Source organism: Tachyglossus aculeatus, chromosome 11, assembly GCF_015852505.1.
Source record: "Tachyglossus aculeatus isolate mTacAcu1 chromosome 11, mTacAcu1.pri, whole genome shotgun sequence".
In the NCBI taxonomy this organism is placed as follows: domain Eukaryota; kingdom Metazoa; phylum Chordata; class Mammalia; order Monotremata; family Tachyglossidae; genus Tachyglossus; species Tachyglossus aculeatus.
The window spans coordinates 34,713,196-34,736,950 of NC_052076.1; the positions used below are offsets into that span (position 1 = coordinate 34,713,196).

The 23,755-nt window shown below is 53.7% G+C and overlaps 1 protein-coding gene across 1 annotated transcript; it reads right to left on the bottom strand.

Moving 5' to 3' along the window:
- Window positions 1-375: 375 nt before the first annotated feature.
- TRIM29 (tripartite motif containing 29) lies at window positions 376-22,914 on the bottom strand. The gene is made up of 10 exons (XM_038754459.1): window positions 22,099-22,914; window positions 14,011-14,106; window positions 13,371-13,604; window positions 10,526-10,724; window positions 9,891-9,893; window positions 6,226-6,312; window positions 5,439-5,528; window positions 3,436-3,531; window positions 1,493-1,569; window positions 376-438 (listed from the first exon to the last, which is right to left on the bottom strand). The coding sequence occupies exons 1-10, from the start codon at window positions 22,912-22,914 to the stop codon at window positions 376-378; spliced, it is 1,761 nt and encodes a 586-aa protein (XP_038610387.1).
- Window positions 22,915-23,755: the final 841 nt, after the last annotated feature.

The window sequence follows — 23,755 nt, forward strand, 5'->3', positions numbered from 1 at the left end:
TGTGGATGGTGGGAGGGGGTGCTCTGAGCTGGGGGTCCTGAGTCAGCCTTGGTGGGAGAGGGCAGGATAGACCTCTACCCACCTCCAACTCTGCAACCCCTTCCTTCTCCCGGGAGAAGAGGACCAGCTTTTGTGGGAGCAGTGCCAGGGCAGGGTGGAGGGGATGCAGGGAAGGGGCAGAAGGGACTGTGAAGGACACAGCTTGGAGGGGGCTGGTCTGGGGGTCCGCGGGGGGAGGGGCCCGTGGCTCCACCAGCCCAGCCCCCTAGCCCACCCCAGACCTCCCCAGAGATAGAGCAGCAACTGAATAGAGAGAAGCAGCGGACACAGCTGGAAAAGGGGTCGGGGCTTCCGGCTCCAGCGGCCGGGCTGGGCTCAGGGGGCCTCGTGGGAGCCGACGCCGGTGCCCTTGTTGACGTAGAATGGACGGTAGTGAGACTGCGAGAGAGAAAGTGAGGCAAAGATCCATTAGTCCTTGGTCCATCCTCTTCCCCCACCTGCTCCTGAGAACCGGGCTGCACCCTGAACCCTGCCCCTTTGGTCCAGACTGCCAGTGCCACCACTGCCCCCAAATTCTCTCCCGGCTCCAGTTCCCGGCCTGGATGGGTGGCTGGCCCAGGTTGCAGGAATGGGCAGAAAGGCCCTGCCCCCACAGCACTAGGGAAGGGTAGGGAAGCTCCACATGCCTATCTTGTCCTGTCCTGGCAACTCGAGCTGTCTTTGCCTCAGTTTCCCCATCTGCCACCAGGAAGGAATGACTAAGTGACAAATCTCCTAGGGTCAAAGAGCAACCTATTTTCCCTCTGGAGCTCAAAGTACTCTTCACCTCCCCTCACCATACACACACACATACACACACACACACACACACACACACACACACACACACATTCATTCATTCTTTCCATTGTATTTATTGAGTGCTTACTGTGTGCAGAGCACTGTACTAAGTGCTTGGGAAGTACAAGTTGGCATCATATAGAGATGGTCCCTACCCACACAAACCAACACACACACACACACACACACACACACACACACACACACACACACACACACACATATATCCCCCTCCTGTTCCCCACATGGGCATGTGATCTAGGCTAAGGCCTCTCTGGGCAGCCCTGGTCCAGCCTGGGGAGAGCAGGGTGGGCAGGGCAGCCCTGCTCACTCCCTGACCCCTCCCTCTCCTATAGTTCTGAGGATCCCAGATCCCACCCTGGTAAACCTCTCTCCCAGCAGGGTCTGGAGAGTGAGAAATGGCCTCTTCTCTCCTTGCCAGTGAAACCTCGGCACCTGGCAAGAGGATGTGATTACCCAAGATCCCACCGCATAGGTGCCCCACAACTGGTGCCACTGACCAAGCTTGCTGCACTAAAGGCCTCGAATGGAATTGCCATTGGAAATATGAGTCCCGGTCCCCAATTCGCTCTCCCCAGGCTCCGGGGCCTCCAGGTGGACAACGAAGACCCCTCCAGGGTCTCAGACTCACCAGCAGGGTCTGCTTGTTGGATTTCCAGGTCTGGGGCGGTGCTTTAGGGCTTTGGCTTCTAATGATGGATGGGTATCCTGGGAGGGGAGACAGCAGGCAAGGTTTAGGGGAGCGGCGGCTGGGCTGGGGCATCTGGGGGCCCTTCGTACCGAGATCAGGAGATGGGCCTGGTCAGCCAGCCTCTCCTGAGGGATCGCTGCACTCCACACCACCACCACCAAAATGCAACCACCTGTCGGGTGGGATGCACCGGTCCGGGAAGGGAGGGAAGGAGGGGAGCTGAGGTCCAAGCCAGGGAGAGGAGATGTGGGAGAGGCAGAGGGGGTGAGAAGCGGAGGGGTTGGGGCTCTCCCCAGCTCCCAGATCTGATCTGTGAGGAAGGGCTGGCCCAGCAAGAGGGGAGATGGGGCTCACCTAAAGTTCACCACACTGAACTACCCCAGAGTCCAGCCTCAGTTGGGGTTTCTGACCAGTTTGTGGAATGAGTGGGAAGTGGGAGAAGGGCTGGGGGTTGCTGCAGCTTTCGGAGAGAATCCCCACCATCCGCTCCCCTCCTCGGGGGACACTATCTGCCACAGCCTCCCAGTGCTTCATTTTACAGAGGGAGAAACTGAGGCCCAGAGTGGCAGAGGCACCAGCCGGTCCGGGTCCAGGGGCATCTGAGCAGTTAAGCTGAGGCTTTGGTAGAGCCATGTCCCTTCCATGGTGCCCAGCCTGGCCCTCTCAGAGTCACCAGTGAGCACACAGAGCTTCACTCTGCAGGAGCTCTGAACTGCTTGGAAAAATGAAAAGGCACCTGTGGCATGTGATGTCCATGGGGGTGGCCCAAATGGATCTCAGATGGGCAACTGGAGCTCCAGGCTGGCTGGGGTCAGGGAACCACGCAGACAGTGGACAGGGACCCGGCTACCTCCCTCCCAAAGCTCATATTTAGGGTCCGTTCACAGAGGGAGGGTGAGGTGGGGGGATCCTTGACGATAGCTGGGAAAGAAATCTCCCAAAAGGAAGGGTGGAAATGGGGTGGGGAGGGGGCACCTAGTGGGGCAGCGGGAAAGGGATGTCCACGAGTAACCAGAGTCCAGGTGGGGAAGGAATGAGGAATATTTGTTGGGGGGAGAAGGGACCGGGACCCCCGGGAACTGGTGTGGTGGGGAGGGAGGGGAAGGCTGCAGAAAGGAAGGTTCCCCCACGTCCCTGCTGGAGAGAGGGAAGGGAAAAGCAAAGTCAAACAGGTGATACCGGCGTTACTGTTAAACAGGCCGGAGTCCAGCGGTTTGGCAAACTCGGAGGCGGCCTGTCCCAGAGTGCCAAACTGATACGGGACTTTGCCACCACCGCCTCCGCCTGCTGGAAAAGAGAGAGCCGGTTAGGGCTGGCTGAACCGTGCCACTGCCAGCCCAGGAGGGGCGACGGGAAGGATTGGGCAGGATGCCCACTCTGGGCCCACATGCCACGGAGCAGGCCCAGCACAGCCTGCTTTGGGGAGGGACAGGGAGGCTCCGGAAAGCAGACCTGGGCCTGGGTCCATCTGCACGAGGCCTGGAGAGGCTGGGGCCAGTTCAGGGGAGACCCAGGAGTCTCTAGATGACAGGGGGACTCCTGAGTCCATCCTCCACCCAAGAATGGGTCCCGCTTCTGAGGAAAGAGTGCCAGCCTGTGCTCACCAGGGAGTTGGATCGAGGCAGGTCAGGAAGGAGTTGCCAGTTGCTGGGAAGGGGCAAGGCAGGACTGTAAACTCCCTAATTCCAGGGAATGTGGGTTTCACTTCTAATATACTCTCCCAAGTGCTCAGCACAGTGCTTCACATTCAGGAGGAGCCCAGTAAGCCCCACTGATTGACTGAGAGGGCTTTCAGGAGGGGCAGAGAGGGAGAGGTGGAGAGAACATCTGGTCAGAGGCAGAGACCCAGTCAGCGGAGGCCAGGCCAGCAGGGAGACAGCTACCTTTCAGGGAGAAGGAAGAGTTGCCTTGGACTGTAGGTAAGTCATCGGAGGTCTGCATGGAGGAGGAATATTCCCACACACGGGAGGTGTAGTTCCCTAGGAGACAAGGAGAGTAGGAATCAAAGGCTGATTCACTTGTTCCTAATGCAACCAGCGTGGGAAGAAGTGTGGCTCATTGGAAAGAGCCCAGGCTTGGGAGTCAGAGGTCATGGGTTCTAATCCCGGCTCCTCCACTTGTCAGCTGCGTGACTTTGGGCAAGTCACTTAACTTCTCTGCACCTCAGTTTCCTCATCTGTAAAATGGGGATGAAAACTGTAAGCCCCACGTGGGACAGCCTTGATTACCTTGTATCCCCCAGCACTTAGAACAGTGCTTGGCACATAGCGCTTAACAAATACCAACATCATTATTATTACTAATGCGAGGAACTCACCTGACTGGGCATCCAGGACAATATAGAGAGCTGAGAGCTGGATAGACCCCCTGCTGCATCCCTCCCCTCCCCGCCTCCACCCCACCAGACTTCTCCATTAACCTCTGAAGGCCCCGCCTGTGGTCAGCCCCAAGGTCCTCTCAGTTTCCTGCTCCAGCACCTCCGGAAGAACTTGAGGGGAGAGCAGAGTGAAGAAAAAGGCTGAGGGACTGAGGGCAGACTGGGCAATCAGCTCAGAGCCAGTGTGCTCCTCTCCCGGGTCCCCATGAATACACGAGCGCCACTTCTGAGCCGTGGAACTCGGTGGCACGAGCCCGGACATAAAGGCATCCAGAGCCATACCAGTACAGTAGAGGACACAGATTAGCTGAAAACTGGACGGTCCAATAACCCGTTGTTGGGTAGAGATTGTCTCTATTTGTTGCTGAATTGTACTTTCCAAGTGCTTAGTACGGTGCTGGGCACACAGGAAGAGCTCAATAAATACCACTGGAAGGAATGGAAAGCAGTCTTTTAGACTGTGAGCCCACTCTTTTAGACTGTGAGCCCACTGTTGGGTAGGGACTGTCTCTATACGTTGCCAACTTGTACTTCCCAAGTACAAGTATTGAGCGCTTAGTACAGTGCTCTGCACACAGTAAGCGCTCAATAAATACGATTGATGATGAATGGTCACCCAGCTTGCTCGCCTTGGGACTACTGCCCTCGAGTGGTCTCTGAGTGCAGCACACCTGTGCTCAGTTTCACCGGGCCCAAACCCTTTACTTTAGGAAATTCAATCGTATTTATTGAGCGCTTACTGTGTGCAGAGCACTGTACTAAGCGCTTAAAAACTAATAATGGCATTTGTTAAGCACCATTAACCGAGGCACAGAGAAGTTAAGTGACTTGCCCAAAGTCACACAGCTGACAATTGGTGGAGCCGGGATTTGAACCCATGACCTCCAACTCCCAAGCCCGTGCTCTTTCTGTAGAGCCACGCTGCTGAATTTAAAAAAAAAAACCCGTTTCCTGGAGTACCAGCCAACTAATTCACTGTCACAACATCCCTGGGGTATGTGTTAGGGTGTGGATTCTTCTCCTGAAAAGGAGACCCAGAGAGATTAAGGGATTTATCCAAGGTCACACGGAACTTCAATCTGGGGAGCAAAATACCAGGCCCAGGGCATCCCCATAATATGAGGCTAGAGCTGCCACTCCTCCCCTCTTTCCTGCAAATCCCGTGATCCCCCAGCCCCTCACCTCTGGGGGAAAGTGCTGGGGACCTAGGATTGGGTGGAGGGGAAGGTCCTCGCTGACCTCTTAGTTCTAAAATGCCTCAGGGCCTCCTCCCTTGGTGTCTTCAAGACAGGGATTGTAAGGTACTACTGGGGTCACCTCAACCTCCCCCTTTACACCCCTGGCTAACAGGGATGGGGATCTTCTTGGTTAAAGCTCATCTGAAGGGGGAGTCACTCTCCCTACACCCATTCCACTGCTTCATGTTTGTTTTATAGAGCTAGTCCCCTCAGCCCACAGCCACTTCCTCTTCCTCCTCAGATATTCTCTCTTCACCCTTCCGGTTCCTACCTTTGGTTCCATAGAGATTGTTGAAATTCTTCTGGTTGGTCTCCTTGGAGAGGCGGCTGGGAGAAGAGGGCTGGTACGAGGTTCTGCCACCTGGGATAGGAATAGCCATCAGCTCTGGGGGATGGCAGGGACCTGGGGGGCAGGCTGGGGTCCCCGGGAACGGCCATGGGGGCTGAGGTGGTGGGTCTATCTGCCCAGATAGAGATGAGCCCCCAAGCAGAGGCTGGTGATTGGAACCTGCCATCAGGGAATCAACCAGCAGCGGGGTTGGTTGGGATGGGGAAGGTTCTGGGACCAGGATTTCCAGGGCTGGGAAAAAAGGATGGAGGATGAAGAGGAATCTAGCTGGGCTGGACCAGAAATAGAGGGTTCGGCAAGGTTGGTACCTCCGCACTCTGAGGGCCGCCTCTTCAAGGCCAGGTGCCCTCCCGGGTGCTGGTTAGGAGTCCCTGGACAAGGCCTTTCCCCCTGCTGGCCCCCACCCCACCCTCATAGGCTCAGTTGTTCTTGTCTAACCTGGGCAGGAGGTCCCCCAGAGAGCACAGACTCCTCACCAGTAGTCCTCCCCTAGGTCAGGCCAGGCTCTCTTGTCTCCCTCCCTTGGGGCTCGAGAGGGTGGGTGCAGCCACCATTCAGCAGGGAACTGGCGACACTAAGATGAAGGGCTTTGAAGATGGAGTTGCAGAGGCCAGGGGTGACAGGCAGTGAAAGGGGCAGTGATGACCCAATAGGAGCAGTCCCTGGTCAGAGAAGGTGGGTGGTAGGGGGAAGGGAATCTGCTACACACCTTTTGGGGTGAGGTACATGGAGTAGCGCTTCATGCTCTCGGGCTGGCTCCACTCTGCTGTGTAGTTGTTCAGGTAGCGGTGATCTCCTGGGGGAACAGATGGGTTGTGACCGGCTCAGTACCTGGGCGGGGCTGAGGAAGGGTCTGCCCTGGGGCGTCCAGCTGGGCACCCATTTGCCTGTGGTGTTCCTCCTCTCCCGGAGGACAAAGGAACCCACATTCAACCCACTTCCTGCCTACAGGTGCCCCAAGTCCCTCCACTCACCCCTTCACTGCAGGGGGCTTTGCTGCCCAGTTCTGTTTTGGAGGCTTTGGTGCTTCAGGGACTTTCACCCTTCCCTTCAGTACTTACTATTTCTCAGTCGATCACTCAGTGGTATTTACTGAATGCATACTGTTTGCAAAACACTGTATTAAGCGCTTTGGAGAGGACAATGTAATAGAGTTGATAGACACAGCTCCCCCACCTGACTGGCACAAGTCTCTCACTGGGCACCGGCACTAGGGATTGTGGGAAGCGGATAAGCACGGCCTCGGCCCTCTAGGTCTTCCCCAACCCCAGACCTGCAGTCCCTCCTCTAGACTGTAAACTCGTTGTGGGCAGAGGACATGTCTACCAATTCTTTTATACCGTCCCTTCCCAAGCCCTTAGTATAGTGCTCTGTACACAGTAAGTACTTGGTAGATACAAGATAATCAGGTTGGGCACAGTTCCTGTCCACACGAGGCTCACAGGCTAAGTAGGAAGAAGAACAGGTATTAAATCCTCATTTTACAGATGAGGAAACTAAGGCACAGAGAAGTTAAATGACTTGCCCAGGGTCACACAGTATACAAGTGGCAGATTTTAATCCCAGCTCCTCTGTCTCCCAGGTCCGTGCTCTTTCCACTAGGCCACACTGCTTCTTGATTAATACTGAAATATCACTGATTGACTGAGGGCAGGAACCCTCCCCCGGCACCCAGTACAGAGTGCAGGCATAGGTGGTGGGGGTGGGAGCTGGTCCTCTCTCCCCGCCCCACTAAGACTGGCAGCCCCTCGAGATCGGGTATCTGTGCTTCTCCTCCTCCTTCTGCTCCTCCCATGGCCCCCCTCTGGTCCTCTCTCTGCCCCTCCCTGCTAGATGGAAGAGTTTGGAGTCACCTCGAAGGGAAAACCAGAAAACCCGGAGTTAACAGCTGCCAGGTCCCTGCAAGGCTGGGCACTGCTAATCCCTTGGGATCATCAGCCTTCACACCCCGCTTCCCCCTTCCCTCCCCACCACACCCCATTCCTGCCACCAACGCCTTTCCCTGGAGCCTCCTCAGCCTGCCTTCTGGGAGCAAAGCCTACCCAGAACCAGGTGCTCTGGGACAGATGGAAACTTGGGTGGTACATTGCACTCTCCCGATAATAATAATAATTATGGTATTGGTTAAGCGTTTACTATGTGTGAGGCACTGTACTAAGTTCTGGGGTGGAGACAAGCAAATCGGATTAGACACAGTCCCTGTCCCACGTGGGGCTCACAGTCTTAATCCCCGTTTTACAGATGAGGGAACTGGGGCCCAGAGAAGTTAAGTAATATGCCCAATGTCACATAGTAGACAAGTGGCGGAGCCGGCATTAGAACCCATGACCTTCTGATTCCCAGGCCCGTGCTCTATCCATTAGGCCAGACTGCTTAGTGCAGTTCTCTGCACACGTACATTAACTGATTGACTGACTGACCTGCTGGTCCCTAGGGGAATGAAGTTCCGGGTTCAGTCAGCCATCAGGGAGGAGAGGGAGGAGGTGGACCTTCCTACCTCGCTGACCGGTGGCTGGCTTTGAGCCTCGGGCTTCCAGCAGCCCCAGGCTCTGGCTGAGGAACCTGCTGACAACCAGCTGTGAACAGCCCCAGTTCCCAGTGGGAAAAAACAGCAATGAGGAGGCAACGCCGAGCCCCGGGGCGGCAGGGCTGACATCAGCCAGCATTCTCCATCTTCATCGTCATCATCATCGTGTGTGCCTTTATAAGGTTCCTGGGGGTGGGCCAGCCACGCCTGGACTGACTCAAGGCCAACAACCCTGACCTAGAAAACCAGCAGCTTCTGCCCGAGGGACCCCAGGCCTCACCCGCCCCACTGCAGGATCCTTTGCTCTGGACTACTTGAGGGAGAAGGGGCCTCCTGAACCCAGTTTCTCACTCCTGTGATGAGACACCAAACGCAGCCAGCTCCCTGGACTCAGTGAAGACCGCCACCGGGCCTCCCCTTCTGGTCCCCGGGCCAGTCTGGTCAGTTGCCCCCCTACAAGGAGTATGGACTGGGCTGTACATGGTTGGTAGAATCAGGGAGTCCCATTTATAGAATGAGTCACCTGAAATGCAGGCCCATCTGGGAGGAAAGAGAAACCTGTTTCAGGGTGACACTGATTTTGAAAAAGTCATTTCTCCTGGACACTGCAGATTGACCCCCACCACCACCACCAAGGCAGGCCCCCATAACCACCCCCACTACTAGGGCCTGAGCCCTGGGCAGAGGCAGACAGAGGGGCCCAGTCTCCTGGCAGAGGGGCCCAGACTAAAGGAGAAATCTCAGCCATAAATGCTTTGGGCATGTGGCCCAGCGGTCAAGAAGAAAGCGCTGAGGCAGCAGTCCGTGAGGGCTGGGTTTTTAAGGGCAGCAGAACAGTTATCATTACGGGCACTTTCTCACATTATGAAGAGAGCTCCCCAGCATCCCCTAACCTGGGGGACAGGGAGACCGCGATGAGTCACCCTGAGAGTCCTGCCCATCAGCTCCCAAACTGCTTCCTCCCCTGACTCAACTCAATTTAGCAGAACAGCTGCTTTCCAGTAAACCTCTCATTCTGGCCAGTGGAACAGCCAAGTCGGGATTCATTTTGAGCCCTAGTGGAAAGGGACCCGGGTCTGAGAGTCAGGGGACTTGAGTTCTGATCCTGATACCACCACTTGTCTGCTGTGTGACCTTGGGTAAGTCACTTCACTTCTCTGTGCCTCTGTTTCCTCTTCTATAAAATGGGAATTCAATACCTGTCCTCCCTCCCCCTTAGACTGTGGCCCCCAGTGGGACAGGGGACCATGTTTGAGCTGATAATCATGTACCTATCTCCCTCAGCGCTTTGTACAGTGCTTGGCAAACAGAAAGCACTGAACAAAAAGCACAATCAAATGACAGCCTCAAAACGGGCACCAATTCAGGCTGCTCATCCAGATGCAGATCTGACTCAGTCATCTACACTACCCAGATATTCTCCTAATCAGTCCAGCCACAAAGCCCTGTGGCATATGGCTGGCCCCAAAGCAGTGTGGTCTAGTGGATAGAGCATGGGTCTGGAAGCCAGAAGCACCTGGACTCTAATCCAGGCTCTGCCATTTGTTTGCTGTGTGACCTTGGGCAAATCACTTCACTTCTCTGCATCTCAGTTACCTCATCTGTAAAATGGGGATTCAGACTGTGAGCCCATTGTGGGACGAGGACTGTGTCCAACTTGGTATCTACCACAGACCTTAGTACAGTGCCTGGAACATAATAAGCACTTATCAAATACCACTGAAAAAAAAGACACCTGCTGTCCCTCTCTCAGACTGTGAGCCTCATGTATGACAGTGACCATGTCCAATCTGACTACCTTGCATCTGGCACAGTGGTTGAGCCAGGGCAAATGTTTAAATAAGAACCACCTTCATTATTAGCATGTATTAATAGAGTCATTTTGGGCTATGAGGAGGAAAAGAGAAGGAAAGGGTGAGAGAAAGAGAAAGGCTAAAAGAGGAATAAGCAATGAACATCTGGGAAAACAAATCCACCTGGCCCCATCTTATAATAATAATAATGATATTTGTTAAGCACTTACTATGTGCCAAGCAGTGTTCTAAGTGCTGGGAGTGGGGATACAAGGTAATTAAGTTGTTTCACGTGGGGCTCATGGTCTTAATCCCCATTTTCCAGATGAGGTAACTGAGGCACAGAGAAGTTAAGTGACTTGCCCAAAGTCACACAGATGACAAGTGACAGAGCTGGGATTAGAACCAACGACTTCTGACGCCCAAGCCCATGCTCTTTCCACTAAGCCACGCTGCTTCTCAAGACCTTAGGTCTAGTTGGATCCGGATTCGAATCAGATGATTCGGAATCTGGATTTTGCTGGAAGAGCTGGAATGTAGAATCCAGATTCTTGGGGTAGCGTGAATGGGGGCCCCAGGAGGCTTGGCTGGATTGAGTCCAGGCTCCGGGTGAGCAAGGTAACAGGCAGGGTGGGGGGTTGGGAGGTTGGGGGTAAGGCTGGGGGCCCGGCTTTGGTGCAAGAAAGTACCGTTCTCCATGTGGTTCCTCTCGATGAAGTTGCGGCTCAGGTCGGCCTTGCATATCTTCTCCACATGCCTCATGCAGACGTTGAGCAGGTCGTCCTTGAAGTTGCCCAGAGCCTGGCCCAGACCCTCCCCTTCCAGCAAGACGTTGTAAGTGGGCAGAGACGGGGGGAGGGAGTAATTGCTCATCAGCACCCCAAATTCCTGCAAATGAGAAAGGATGGCTGTTGGGGGTAGAGGTGGACCCTGGCACCATCACCCTTCCCATCCAGCAGATGCTCCGGTCCACACAGGCTTCCTGGCACTCAATCAATGGTATTTATCATTATTAATAATAATAGTATTTGTTAAGCGCTTACAATGTACCAAGCACTGTTCTAAGTGCTTGAGCCCTTCCTATCTACAGAGCCTTGTACTAAGCACTCTCCTCCTGATCCCCCCATATTCCAACTCCAGTCTCTTCCCCCACTCCTCGCCAACCTCACCCATCATCAACCCTCCCCATTTTACCAACAACTAAACCCCCACTTTCTGCCATCTCTGACCCTGGCTTGGAACTCCCCAATCCTGGACCATGGCTCTCCCTGTCTTCCAAGCCCTCTTGAAACTCCACCTCCCCCAGGGAGCCTTTCCCAATAAATCTCCAGCGCCCCTAAATCACACTAACGTGTCAGCCACATCCTTGCATGCCTGGATCGCCCCTGTCCTGGACACTTATGCATACATGAATATCTATTAATGCCTGTCTCACCCTCTAGACTGTAAGCTCATTGTGGGCAGGGAATGTGCCCGTTGTTTTGAACTCTCCCAAGCACTTAGTCCAGTGCTCTACACATAGTAAGCACTCAATAAATATGATTGAGTGAATAAATGAATCTCCTGCAACTTCATCCTGATCCCCTCACTTCACTATCTATCTGACTTTGGTTCTTCCTTCTCCCTCTGTTTGTAAACCATTGTTGTCTGTCTACCCCATTGGCTTGTAAGATGATGATGGTATTTGCTAAATACTTACAATGTGCCAGGCACTGTACTAAGCTCTGGGATGGGTACAAGCAAATTGAGTTGGACACAGTCTCCGATCGACGTGAGGCTTACAGTCTCAATTCCCATTTTACAGATGAGGTAACAGAGGCACAGAGAAGTGAAGTGACTTTCCCAAGCTCACACAACAGACAAGCAACTAGAGGGCAGGAAATGGGTTTTCCTAAGTGCTTCAAACCACACTTAAGAAGGGTTTGAGAGGAACCACTGGCTGATTAATTGATTCGGGGAGCCAGCTAAGCTCTGGGGTAGAGAATAATCTTGAGAACCAATGGAGTCAGAGATCCCAGGGCCCAAGAATCACATAGTTCAGTCCCCTGCCTTTTCATTCATTCATTCATTCATTCAATCGTATTTATTGAGTGCTTACTGTGTGCAGAGCACTGTACTAAGCGCTTGGGAAGTACAAGTCATTCATTCATTCATTCAATTAATCATATTTATTGAGCTCTTACTGTGTGCAGAGCACTGTGCTAAAAGCTTGGGAGAGTACACTATAACAATAAATAGACACATTCCCTGTCCAGAACCAGCTTACAGCCTAGAGGGGGAGACAGACATTAGTAGAAATGAATAAATTAAAGTTTTGTACATAAATGCTGTGAGGTTGGGAGGGAGGGAGGATGAAGTCAGAGCCAGTGAACATCTCAGTCTAGGTTTAAAACTCTGTAGAGTTGGAGATCCACTTAGTCTCCGTTTCCAGTAGTAATAGTCTTTATTAAGTGCTTACTGTGTGAGGAGTGCTGTACTGAGCACTGGGAGGGAATATACAGGTGAGAATTAGGCATGGTCCCTGTTCCTTGTGGCTGCTCACAATCCAGGATTGAATAATTATTATTATTATTTATTATTATCATTATTATGGTATTCGTTAAGTACTTACTATCTGTCAAGCATTGCACCATGTTCTGGGACCAGTACAGGATAACCAGGTCCCACATGGGACTCATAGTCTAAGTAGGAGGGAGAACAGGGATTGAATTCCCATTTTGCAGATGAAGGAACTGAGGCTCTGAGAAATCAGGTGACTTGTCCAAGGTCACACAGCAGGTAAGTGATGGAGCTAATATTGAACCTAGGTTCTCTGATTCCCAGGCCTGTACTCTACCCACTAGACTTGGCTGCTTCTCTGAATCCTTCTAATTGCCAGGGAGTTTAATAAAAATAATAATAATGATGGTATTTGTTCAGCGCTTACACTGTTCTAAGCACTGGGGTAGATACAAGGTTATCGGGTTGACCCATGTGGGACTCACAGTCTTAATCCCCATTTTATAGATGATGTAAGTGAGGCACAGCGTAGTTAAGTGACTTGTCCAAAGTCATACAGGGGACAAGTGCATGAGCCAGGATTAGAACCCAGGGCCTTTTGACTCCCAGCCCGAGCTCTTTCCACTGAGCCATGCTGCTTCCCTTCCTCCTAGCTAAACCAAATCTCTCTTTCTCTCGCACTGCAAATTCATCCCATTTCCTGTGACTCAGTCCTCCGGGGACCCGAGAAATCCAGGACTATAAATTTGTTATGAGCAGGGAACGTATCTGTTAATTCTGTGGAATCATACTCTCTCAAGCACTTAAATATCATGGATTGATTGATAAACTGCCTCCTCCCTTCATAAAAGAATTCTTCATAGACGAGGAGAAGGCTCCCTTCAGAACCTCTTTCTCTGGGTGAAACACCCCAGTCACTTTCACAGCTTCTCTGAAGACCTACTTTCCAGTGCTGTCATTAGCAGGGTGAGATTCTGGGCCCCGGCCCCCCTCGGGCCCGTGGGGGCCGGGGTCGGGGGGCTCCTCCTCGGTTACCTGCAGGAACAGCACCGAGTCACTGATGCTTTGTAGTTGTTCTCGGGTCAGCTTGTCCTCGTGTAACAGCTTGGCCCGCTCGTCCAGAGCATCAACGATGATCTTGACCTGGTCCACGGCGTCCTGCTCCCGCTGCTCCAAGGCCTGCCTCACCTCATCCCGCTGCTTCTCCAGGTCCTGCACCAGGTCGCGGAAGTTCTGGTCTAGGATGGCTTTCTCGTTGGTGGTGAAACTCTGGGCGGAAAGGGGAGGGAGGTTGGGGGATGGACTCAGCCACTTGAAGGGAGCCCAGGGGCCAGAATCAACACAACTCAACACCACCACTGGCTGCTGCCCAAAGCAAAGTCGAGTCAGGCCATTGGGAAGGAAAATGGCCGCTGATTTCATTTCCTTTGCTGAAAGGGGAGGGCAGGCTGATAAACTGGGGCCTTATTGGCAAGGCTGGGTTAAGACCCGGGGCGGCATCAAGATCCCCTGGCTCTGCCAGGCCCCATGGGAAATGGAATTAGGAGACAGGTTGGAGGTTGGGAAAAGCAGGAGAGGAAATTTGAGGGGAGGGGAGGGCAAGGAGAGGTGCCTCCTCCTTCGCCTGCTCCAGGGGAGAGGACAGGGGAAGGGAGCACAGACTGGCTGTCTTCACCTTGATGCGGTCTTTTTCCTTCTGCCACTTCTCCGTTTCATCCTCTATCTCGATGATCTTCAGCTGCAGCTGCTCCTTTTGAAGGGCCAGTTCGGTCTAGATGGGAAGTCAAGAGTCATGGTAAGTCAGCTGCCCACCTTAATAATAATAATAATGATGGTATTTTTTAAGCGATTACTATTTTAGACTGTGAGCCCACTGTTGGGTAGGGACTGTCTCTATATGTTGCCAACTTGTACTTCCCAAGCGCTTAGTACAGTGCTCTGCACACAGTAAGCGCTCAATAAATACGATTGATGATGATGATACGCAAAGCACTGTTCTAATTGCTGGGGAGGTTACAGGGTGATCAGGTTGTCCCACAGGGGGCTCACAGTCTTAGTTCCCATTTTACAGATGAGGGAACTGAGGCACAGAGAATAATAATAATGATGATAATATCATTTATTAAGTGCTTACTATGTGCAAAGCACTGTTCTAAGCGCTGGGGAGGTTACAGGGTGAACAGGTTGTCACACACCTTCATCCCCATTTTACAGATGAGGTAACTGAGGCACAGAGAAGTTAAGTGCCTTGCCCAAAGTCACACAGCTGACAATTGGCAGAGTCGGGATTTGAACCCATGACCTCTGACTCCAAAGCCCGTGCTCTTACCACTGAACCACGCTGTGCACTAAACTCTGGGGTTGCTACAAAGCAAATCAGATTAGTCACAGTCCCTGACTCCATGTCTAAGGAGGAGGAACAGGCATTGAATTACCATTGTTTAGATGAGGAAACTGAGGCACCAAGAAGCGAAGGGACTTGCTCAAGTTTACACAGCAGGCAAGTGGTGAAACTGGGTTGGAACCCAGAGAAGCTGTGTGACCTACTGGATGAAGCACTGGGATTCAGAAGGACTTGGGTTCTAATCTGACCTCCACCACCTGTCTACTATGTGACCTTGGGCAAGTCATTTAATTTTGTGCCTCAGATACCTCATTTGTAAAATGGGGGTTAAGACTGTTACCTCCATGTGGGACAGGAACTGGGTCCAACCCTTGCACTTAGCACAGTGCCTGGCACATAGTAAGCACTTAAAAAATACCATGAAAAAAAAAGTCCTCTGAATATCGGGCCTGGGTTGTTTTCACTAGGCCACGCGGCTTCACTGTTGACCTATTTCATGGAGCAGAGGCAGTTTGGACCTATTCTCTCCTGGGTGGGGGAGGTGAGAAGCCAAGATGGGCCAAGAATCGACTTTACGAGGAAGGAAAAAGAAAGAAAACTGTGACTTTCCCCCCATCTTGCACAGAACGTGGTTCCCAAAACAGGGCTTGGAGCCTTTACAGGGCTGGGAGAGAAGGACCTTGTTTACAGGCTTGCCTGGCCAGCTGTACCCCTTCCCCCCCGCCCCCCCCGCCATCGCTGCGAGGCTCAGAGACCCAGCCCAGGGAGGGGCTCTCAGCAATAACAGTCTCTGGTGGAATGGAGGAATGACGTCTGGGGAGTTTGGAAACAGGGTGTTGGGCTTGCCTGCTGGCGTACTGGAAGTCTGTCTGGGCAAGACGGGGAGCCCATTAATGGGAAGGTGACACATGTTATCCAGCTTTGATGGTGTCGGCACTTTTGGCATCCGTCGGGGAGGTTGGGAAGGTGGGGAGGGGACGAAGGCGGTGCGATGGGGCGAGGAGGCTGCTGGGGCCTGGTGGGGGATAGGGAATGGCACGATTTGGGTAGTTGTGGAAGATGGAGCAGTCTCCACAACCCCCACTCATGGAGGTTGGCTATCCATTGGCCCAAAGCATTAGCCTGCTGGCCCCTGGAGATGGCCCAAGTCAAGGGCCCTATGGGGCTACTAATCGTCCACCGCCCCCCTTCCCCTCTCCCCACACCTCCCGTGTTAGTCTGGGAATCTCTCTCCTCCCTCCCTCTTCCCTGTCCTTTGCCACCACAGCTGGGGCATGGCAGCATGGAAGCCCAACCCAGGAAAGATACAAACCACGAGGAATGAGAACTACCCTAGGCTGCCCCAGGCTATCACTGGGGGTTCAGTGGGGGAGGAGACCCTGCTCTTTCTCCCATAAACTCCAGCCTCCTGGGCTCAAGGAGAGACCAGCTGAGCAAGAACTCTAATTGTTCAGCTGATCCAGATAAGAGATGCAAGAGAAGTGAGTCCCAGGGCCCGGAGGACAGAGTGGGTACCAGAGAGCCTAGCTCAGAAAACAAGTGCCTCCCACCCGAAGCTAGGGGAGATCATGGGGTTCCGGGGGTCTGTCTGAGGTCACTTGTCCCTACCCCTGCCTCCTCTTCAGCAGGCCGCCCTAGCCCTAGTCTGAAGTTTCGCTTCCTCTGAAAAATCTCCAGACTCTGCCAGAGAGCGAGGGGTTGCAGGAGAGGCTGTTTGTAGGTCAGTGTTGGTCACAAGACCCTGGCATAGGCCCCATCCCTGGCATTAGCCAGAGAAAAGGAGAAAAAGGGAAGAGTCAAGTGGCCCAGTCCAGGGTTCAAAGGACAACCTGGACCCTTTGGCCAGATGGGCTGGGGTGGACTGTCACCTTGTTCCTGTGAGACTGGAAGCTTCTTGTGGGCAGGGAACATGTCCCTTGCTTGTCTGGCATTTCCCAAGTGCTCAGTTCAATGCCCTACTCCTAATGGGCACTCAATAAAAATGATGACTGTGACTCCTGCAGACAGGGCATGGCTCTCTGTCCCACCCCACAACCTGGACCCCTCTTTTCACTCCCCAGCCAGGAGAAAAATCTGCCTGGCCTAATGGGGCTGAATGGGTGGTCTCTCCCACCCCAGGAGAAGTGCAGCCTCTCTTTCTGCCCCTCCCACACTGGCCTGCAGGAGCAAAGACTTCCCACCCTGAATGCCCCTGTCCCGACCCAGCCTGAATTTGCCAGGACTAGCTCCCTGTCCCCAGTAGTAATAAAAGGAGCCATGTGTAGTGTGCTTGTTTTATTTTCCCAAAGCACTTTCACACCAATGATCTCATTTTATCCTCAAACATCCCCATGAGGCAGGGTGGAGCAGGCACTATTATTCCCATTTTACAGAGGTGAAAACTGAGGCCCAGAGAGGTTGGGTGACTTGTGCAAGGTTACAACGCAGGCTGATGACAGCAGACTTGGGCCTTGAACTGAGGTGTCCTGACTCCCAAACCTCCTGTTCTTGCCACAAAATGATTCTGTTCCTTCCATAAAGAGCTCCATATCCTGCCTGACTATTTCCATGGTCTCTCTGGGCCAGACTCACATCTCTGCCTGAATCTGAGAGAAAAGCCAGTTGGCTGCATCAGGAATCTGGCAGGTCCCTTGGGAGATAATGGTAATAACAATAATGATGATGATGATGATAACCATTGTGATATTTGTTAAATGCTTACTATGGTCCAAGCACTGAACAACGTGCTGGGGTCGACATCACTCAGCTCCCCTCCTCCGTCCTCCCTCCCATCAAGGAGCTAAAGCCTGAGCCTCTGCCACCCCCACTTAGTATTTATGGCATTTGTTAAGCATTGACGATATGCCGGGCACTGTACGAAGCACTGGGGCAAGCTAAACAGGTTGTCACACTCCATGTCCCACATGGGGCTCCTCATTTTACAGATGAGTCAACTGAGGCCCAGAGAAATGGAGTGACTTGCCCAAGGTCAAACAGCAGACAGGTAGCAGAGCCGGGATTAGAGCCCAGTTCCATCAGACTCCCAGGCCCGGGCTCACTCCTCTTTGCTATGCTGTTTCTCGTCTCTCTTGCCCTTCTCGGCCCCAACCGCACTCTCCCTTCCGGACTCCCGCCTGCCTGGAATCTCTTTCTTGGCTCTTGGGTGTCAGGCCTCTGCGCTCCACCCCAGCCTACTCCTTCTTTCTGATCTCCCCCTTCCCGCTTCCCTCTCTGGGCCCTGCCTGGGCCTGCCTGCCTGCCTGTCTCTAAATGCTGTCTTTGTTCCCCTTCTTCCACACTTACCAACGATGGCCACTCCGCCCTCCACCGCCTTCACATTCATTTATTCAATTGTATTTATTGAGCGCTTACTGTGTGCAGAGCACTGTACTAAGCGCTTGGGAAGTACATGTTGGCAACACATAGAGACAGTCCCAACCCAACAACGGGGTCACAGTCTAGATCCCACCTCATCCCAGTTCGGTACCCTGCGGCTTAGCCATGACCCCAGCCCCGACATATGGGCCAGACCCGGGCTAGTGCCAAAGTCCCTCAGCGGCCCCTGGACATCCTGGGTGGTCATGACTTGCCGGACCAGAAGCGGAGGCAGTGTCGGCTGGTGGTTCTGACCTCCAGGCTGTGGGCTGGAGGCCTGAGTAGGCTGGATTGCTCTATCCACCCCCCGGGGATACCTGTTGACCCTGGGAACCTGGGGCTGATGCTAAACTGATTTGTTACCAGATGGAGTTGAGATCCTTTTGATCTCAGGGGAAAGTGGGAGAAGGGGGCTGGCAGTGCCCACCCCAAAGTCATCTGGCCAGATGAGGATGCCAGACACCTCTAGAGAGGGTAAGGGTTCTTGCTACTGGATGGGGCAGGGGGATGGATGCAGTGACCCTGGAGGGATCCAGGGGAAGCCTTTGCCACATGGAAGGGCTCAGATCTGGATCAGACACTTTCATCTCCAGACCCCAAAGTACATTCGTGGCCCTGCACCATTCAATTCTCCAATCTTGGGGGTCTGTACTCCACTATTTTTGACTTTCTAGTTGCAAATGTGCTTATGTGCATCTCTCCCATTAGACTGTAAGCTCCTCGTGGGCAGGAAACGTGTCACATTGCTATTCTGTACTCCTCAAGTGCCTAGAACAGTACACTCTGCCTAATTCCAACTGTGAGCCCACTGTTGGGTAGGGACTGTCTCTATATGTTGCCAGTTTGTACTTCCCAAGCGCTTAGTACAGTGCTCTGCACATAGTAAGTGCTCAATAAATACGATTGATGATGATGATGATGATTCCCAACTATGTATTCTTTCCCAGTGCTTAGTGATTAATTCATAATTAATAATGGTATTTAAATGCTTACTATGCGCCAGGCACTGTACTAAGCACTGTGGTAGATACCAGGTTGGACACAGTCTATGTCTTACATGGGGCTCACGGTCTTAATCCCCATTTTACAGATGAGTTATCTGAGGCACAGGGAAGTGAAGTGACTTGTCCAAGGTCACAGAGTGCACAAATACAGAGCTCTGCTCACAGTAAGTGCTTAATAAATACTATTACTACTAAATAGGGGCACAATAAATGCTGCTACTACTCCCACTTCTACTACCACTACGACCACTATGACTACTGCTAAAGACTTGCTCAGGGACATCGGCACAGGTTCAAGATCCATCAGGAAGTTTTCTGGGGCTCAGAGGAGGATATGGCAGGATTCATGGGCCCCACATTCACAGCTATTTCCGTCCTTGCCCCATCCCGGGGCCTGTGCAGCCAGGCTTGCAGAACCTGTTCTGGGACCCGGACACGGGGCTGCAGTTGGGAACTGGAGAGAGCAGGAGTGGAGGGATCCCGATCCTCCCCCGGCCTTGACCTTCCCACCATCCAGGCCGGCTCCCGAAGCCAGGGACAAGGTGAGGCCAGAGCTGCCCTCATGATGAAGGAGAAACCGGACTTTCTCCCACCGGGAACCCTAAGCTGACTGACAGTCTGCACTTAAGCACTAATCTGACTGCATAGCAGGACTCACCCGTCCTGAACCCTGCTCTGGGGAATCATTTTAGCTGGAGAAACAGAGGTGGGAGACCAGCCAAACGTACCCAGATCTGCCTTTGACCGCCTGGGCTTGCTTCAGAAGCGGTTGTAACTTTGTTGTGGGGGCGGGCGGAGCTGTGATCCTTAGACTGTGGGCACCCAGGGAGGGTACAGTAGGTAGACCTGTAAACTCGGGGCTGAAGACACCCAATGGAGGCATAGGGGGCAGAGCTGTGAGCTCTTGGCTGAGGGCAGCTCAGAGGCAGTGGGCAGAGCTGGGAGCCTTAGGCTGAGGACATCTGAGGGTGGCACAGTGAGCAGAGCTGTGAGCTCTAGCAGCGTGGCTCATTAGAAAGAGCACGGGCTTTGGAGTCAGAGGTCATGGGTTCAAATCCTGGCTCCGCCAATTGTCAGCTGTGTGACTTTGGGCAACTCACTTAACTTCTCTGGGCCTCAGTTACCTCATCTGTAAAATGGGGGTTAAGACTGTGAGCCCCCTGGGGGACAACCTGATCACCTTGTAATCTCCCCAGTGCTTAGAACAGTGCTTTGCATATAGTAAGTGCTTAATAAATGCTATCATTTTATTATTATTAGGGCAGCTTGGGGGCAAGTGAGCAGAGCTGTGAGTCCTAAGCTGAACACAGCTTTGAGGAGTGAGGGGGGAAGAACTGAGAGCTCAGGGCTGAGGACACCCGGGGAAGGCACAGTGAGCACAACTGTGAGCTCTGGACTGAGGACAGCTCAGGGCAGTGGGCAGAGCTGTGAGCCCTGGGCTGAGGGGACCCAGAGTAAGCACAGCGGGCAGAGCTCTGAGCTCTGGGCTGAAGGCATTCAGAGGAGGCACAGTGGTCAGAAGGTGGGTTAGCCAGGTATTAGAGTTGGTGCCAGAAGGCCAGGACAGGGGGTGGGGATGAGTCTCCATAGGCTGGGTGGAACCAGGGTGTGGAAGATGCCAATACCAACAACAAGGGCAGACAGACAGATTTTCAAAGCAATTAGATTGGCCCTCAGCCACAGTGGAGAAAGAGGAAGAGGAGGAGGAGACTGTGGGAGAGACTCTGCTCTCAGTCTCCTCTGAACCCCTTCCTGCCAGGGGCCTTGATACTGAGAGTTGGACCTTCTCTAAGGCAGGGGATGCCAGGGCTCTGGGGCCAGGGTAGCGGGGTGGGAGAGGACGGTGAAGATCCCAACTGTCTGGGAGGCCTCTGCCTCTCCCCATCCCCAGGAGAAATCCCAGCAGGAGACCTGAACCAGCCCGGATCCGATTCCTCTGAAAGATGCAGGCTGATCCCTCAGCTCATCCACAGGGACCTTGGCTGGGGTGGGACAGGGGTGAGGGATGGGAGGGTCTAACGCGGAACCTGGCTTCTCAGTGAAGGGGAGTGAAAACCCAGCATCTTCCACCTGAGCTCCCAAGCAGGGTCTCTGAACCAGCCTCCATGCCCCCTCGCCCCCCAACCCTCCTTCACACTGACATCCTCACACATATATTCACTTATATAAACACACACATATTCACACACACACTCACACATGCACAAACACTGACACCCTCAGACACACATTCACTCCAAAAAACACACACACACTACACCTTCACACAGACTCACTCCTGCACATACATAGTTAACATCACACATGTACATATATGCAAACTCAGGCATCCTGCCCCAACAAACACACGCACATGCACACAAACACACTCATTAACACACACACAACACCCTCACACACATACATACATGAAAACACTTGTATAGACACTCTTCCCCACCGGAAAAACACACACACACACACACACAGAAACATTTACACACTTCTGCTTACAAACTACAAGCGCACAGAGACTCACTCATGTACATACACAGACACCCTTGTATGCATATGTACATGCAGACACTCAGTTAGGCACCCTTCCCCACCACACACACACACACACACACACACACACACACACACACACACACACACACACACACACAGAGGCATTCATGCCCATCCCCAGTCAGAGGACCCCAGATCATTCCTGAGAGGCTCCCAGGTTGCTCCCAGTCTTCCCACCAAATACCCCTGGATCCCCACTCTCCTAGTAGCAGAGCCAAAGCTTTGGGAGATTCAGGCCCCTCAGAGAAGTGGCCTGGTGGCAAGTTTGGGCCCAGGGTGGTATGCCTCCAAGCTCAAATTTGCTGTGTGACTAAGGGGTGGGGGGTCCCCCGGTCCCACTCTGAGCTTCCCCTTTCTGGGATCCCAGCTCCAGCCAAGGATGCCCCAGACACTGAGCACCTGACCTCCCAATCCAGTCCCTCACCCAGGCTGAGCCAGCCGCTGGGGTATCAGAGGTTGGAAGGGACTGAGGGCAGGGCGGGTGTGAGGGGGCAGAGAGGGAGCATGATACCTCTTTCTCAGCCTTGGCCTCTTCCACGGTGACAGTGCCGTGGTTCTTGTGCTCCTGGAACATGCACAGGTAGCAGATGCACTTCTGGTCCGTCTGGCAGAAGAGCTCCATGGTCTTGCCGTGCATGGGGCATTTCCGCGCCTCGAAGTCCCTGATGGGGTCCAGCAGCTGGTGGTCGCGGAAGGCTGCGCCCTCCAGGTGGGGCTTGAGGTGGACCTCGCAGAACGAAGCCTGGCACACCAGGCAGGACTTGACTGCCTTCTGCTTGTTGCTGATGCAGGAGTCGCAGAGGATCTCCTCCTGGCTGGCCTTGGAGCGGGAGAGGAGCCCCGCTTCAGCCCGGGGGAAGCTATTCCGCCGCCCCTCCCCACTGGGCTCCACGATGGACACCGTGGGCTTCCGGCCCTCCTTGGTTTCAGAGAAGAGGGGCTTGCGGAGGCTCCCCTTGTCGGTGAAGGTCACGGGGGGCTTCTTGGACCCACCCAGCTGGAGCCCGGCATAAGGGCTCCTCTTGGCCTCCGTGGACTCGACGCTGAAGTAGTTGGAGGTCTTGTCGTCCACGGACTCCACGAACTGGATGATGGGCCTCCTCCACTCATTCCCCAAGAAGAGTGAGCTCTTCCCCTCACCCTGCTTCAGTGGGCTTCCAGAGCCTTGGACCTCAGCCGCCTCCCCTCCCACCCCGTTGGAGGCTTGGGCCCCCTTGAGATCTGCCTGGCTGCCATTCTCGAGGCCCCCAGTGGGCCCTGGTGGGTTCCGGGCATCTCGGGCCTCTGTTCCGGCCCCGTTGACCCTCGTGGCCTCTCCGGTTTCCATCCTGGCTCTCGCGGGGGAGGGAGACTCTCTGTCAGCGGCGAAGTGGACCGGGCCAGGCGGCTGTCGGCTGAGAATGGAGTCGGGAGCAGAGACGCCAGGAGGACACACCTGAAGCTTGGTGGGGGAGGAGGAAGAGAAGGAGGAGAGGAGGAGGAGAAGTAGGCGGAGGAGGAGGAGGACGACGGCGACCAGGAGGAGGAGAAGGGGAGGAGAAGCACCTCAGTCAGCAGTGTCATCAGAGACCCTGTTGGACAGCTAATTAGAAAGGAGGCCCACACCCAGACACATTCATCGCTAACCTGGGTTTTGAAGAGAAGAGGTTTTTTTCAAGGCAGGTTCAATTATTTTCCCCAACCCGGCAACCAGTCCAGCTGCTTTCTTCAAACATGATTCCTCCTACTCATGAAGAAGAGACACAGCGCACCCCTTGCCAGGTTGGGGAGGTTCAGAGAGATCCCCCCTGGTTGTAAAGGCTGCTTTTTGGGTCACAAAAGCTCATCTGCCCATGTCTTTGACAACAGTCTGTATTTCCAAGAAGGAGACTCAGGAGTGGGGGAGGGAGTCAAGAGATTTGCCGTCCTCCTCTCCTCTTTTCTCCCCCATTTTTGACTCTGGAGGGTCCCCGGGTCCACAAGTGACAGGCTCAGCCTCAAAGGAAGGGCCAGTCACCAGGGAAAATCCTTCCAGGGGGCATTCGGTCTAGAAAGAAGGTTGGCTCCAGTGGGAGGAGGAGATGGGGAGACCAGGAAGGTGCTAGTAGAATGAACATCCTGGCTGGGGTGGAAGTCAGGGTGGGCTGGCCCCAGATCTGGCTCATCTGGGGTCCCCAGGATGATCTTTT

Bases quoted from the DNA above. Each gene is read 5' to 3' on its own strand.
- TRIM29 (XM_038754459.1), bottom strand. From the start codon at position 22,914: ATGGAAACCGGAGAGGCCACGAGGGTCAACGGGGCCGGAACAGAGGCC. The intron at 13,605-14,010 runs GTGAAGACAGCC...CTTTCCGCCCAG, and splicing joins AGGAAAAAGACCGCATCAAG to AGTTTCACCACCAACGAGAA. The intron at 439-1,492 runs GTGAGTCTGAGA...TCTCTCTCGCAG, and splicing joins CCAACAAGCAGACCCTGCTG to TCTCACTACCGTCCATTCTA.